Here is a 2529-nt window from a genome sequence, read left to right as displayed (position 1 = left end):
AAGGGTTCTAACTTGAATAGAGACTTACTTTCCTGCTTAAGGTCAGAGAATACATTGGCATGCAAGTTTATCTTGACACACTTTCTTGTTTTGATACAAACCTGCCCGTGTTTGTTTTAACCCTTTCATTCAATACTTTTATAAACATAGTGTCAATGCAGAGATTCAGTAAGGCCCAGAATAAAAGGATGAACTACAATAGTGAAGTAGATAAAGACAAAGTATATGAGTGATTGGATTGAGAGTTGTAGCAACAGACCCTGAATAAGTTAGAGAATTAGGAAGGATATTCAGAAAAGGATAATTGAGTGGAGACTGGGAATGGTGGGTTTTAAATTCAGTTGTTTGGAAACTGGGAAAGGAAATAATAACAATTAGGAGTGCTAGTCTCCACATCAGATTATTGGTATCCATCGCATTCTTAAATGGTGAGCTAAGTCAGCAGAAAATTAACAGGGATAATGATAAATTCCCATATTTGAGAGAAATTTGTAAAGAAATTACTAACATATCAAGGGAAATAGGTGCTATCACATAATAAGACCAGTTGAAGCAACCAAAGTATTTACCTTGCATTACAGAAGTCATATGGAAACAGGGTTGTCTATAAAATCCTAGAGCCCGTCATTAAATAGAAGAGATATTTAGATTTCCTTTGGCTGACTCCATAGGTCAAAGCTAGGAGGCAAGACGAAAAGTATGTGTTTTGGACTTGGACTAAGTGAAAACAAAACTTTTGCCAAAACCTAAGAGTCCTAATGATTAAGACTGATCTGTTACTTAGTTAGCATACTCTTATTTAGGATAAATTGTTGGTCTGATTCTGTGCTAGGGACACATAGAAAGACTAAAGATGTGGGGCATTCTTCCCCCAAAGGCGATGGCAATATTTGAGAAACTGTGAGTCACTACTAATCAGCACAAATGGACTAAAAGTGGGGAATCCAATACTAAGGAAGGTAGAGCACTGCATTAACCAAAGTTTTCGCTTTCTGAGATACATGTATGAGATCAAAATGGAATTAAGTGCATAAAAGCAGACAAAGGTGCTCACCAGCAGCAGGACAGACTGGGTGGCCCGGTTCAGAGGGGAGGGTCTGGGGGAAAGATTAGTCACATACAGGTGCTGGTGTTGCTTGTGGTGTTGATGCAGAAACAGTATCATGTAGCCACTGGCAAAGACCATGAGGCTCACCAATAGAGCATCCCGGAGGGAGACTACAACTCCAAAACGTACATCAGCTATGTTAGTGTCTTTTAAACTAGAACAGTATCCAAAGTCAGGTAATGTTGAACTATTCCTGGGGGCCTGGTGGTTTTTAAACTTCACAAAAACAATGATATTGAGTAGCAAATGGGTGATGCAAGAGAGGCACGAGATGGGCATAATGTACTTAGGGGCTCTGGCCTTCACCTCTGCCCACCAGGAGCCTTTGGGACAGATGGTGATGGCTTGAAATCCACTCAGGAGGCAGGTGCTGCTGAGGGAAAGCCCCCGAGATACTCTGTGAATGTAGAAGAGGATTATGCAGCCATTGGCATTGAAGAAATTATTCAAGCCCAAAGTTGCCATTGTCTGAGGGAGGCCATTGGAGAGAAGCAACAAGGAGTTGAAGGAAGCCAGTTGGGCAAAAATGGTGTCTATGGGTCTCAGTCTATTTCCAGTGAGGAGCATAATGATGAAGAGACAAGCCAGGAAGGAGTTCCCCAGAATCCCAAGTGTTGTCTGAGAGGAGAAGACAATACCCAGTATGATGTCATTTGCCTTCATAGACTTAAGACTTATGGTATGGATAACTTTATGTGCCTGTAAGGAAATTTATTCAGTTTACAACTTTCAAAAAGATTTTAAAATCACTATAAGACAGTCACTTTATCATATAAATAGATTTGTGTTGGACCCAAGAATAAGTGAAAATATTTTTTCCCAACACCCTAAGCACATTTTGGCCACAGTTTGTCCTGGTGTCTTTGACAGGAAACTCTATCTATGACTCATGTACACCTCAGGTTCTTCCTTACAGAGACTTCCTCAAGTCAGTCCCAGATGCAGATCACTGGACCCTGTCCTCACCCTTGAACTTTCCCAATGTATTCTGCATTATAAAAGATCTGTCTGTCTCTAATGCTCTTGGGAACATTCCTGGCTCAGACAACAGTACCTGTTCTCCTGCCTTTCCCAGTCTTTCCTGTTGCTGCGAATTGTCTGAGTACTACCTGACAAGAGGTTGGACATTCAAAGAAGATATGGTAAAATCAAATTACTTTTCTCCTCTATTACCCAGTCATGGATAATACAATTGTATTCTATCTCAACTCATGACCTGAGACCAGGGTTCATTAATATCATTCTAGATATTCTCTAAACAATCCTAATTTTCAAGATCTGTTGGTAGACCCACTTCCCATGATCCACTCATTTACTTTTGCTCGGCTACAAATAGAAATGTTAATGATTGAGAGATTACACGAGTCACAAGAATTCATGATCTCTACAATTCCTTAACTGTCAGAAAATCTCACCATTAC

General features: G+C 40.1%; 1 protein-coding gene across 1 annotated transcript; it reads right to left on the bottom strand.

Moving 5' to 3' along the window:
* Positions 1 to 847: 847 nt before the first annotated feature.
* Positions 848 to 1771, bottom strand: LOC141511548 (vomeronasal type-1 receptor 1-like). Its single transcript, XM_074220693.1, has one exon. The coding sequence runs from the start codon at positions 1769 to 1771 to the stop codon at positions 848 to 850; it is 924 nt and encodes a 307-aa protein (XP_074076794.1).
* Between the last annotated feature and the right edge of the window lie 758 nt (positions 1772 to 2529).

The sequence above is a fragment of the Macrotis lagotis genome, chromosome 1 (assembly GCF_037893015.1).
Source record: "Macrotis lagotis isolate mMagLag1 chromosome 1, bilby.v1.9.chrom.fasta, whole genome shotgun sequence".
Lineage (NCBI taxonomy): Eukaryota > Metazoa > Chordata > Mammalia > Peramelemorphia > Peramelidae > Macrotis > Macrotis lagotis.
The sequence above is the reverse complement of the archived record's forward strand: the minus strand, read 5'-3'. Positions and strand labels throughout refer to the sequence as shown.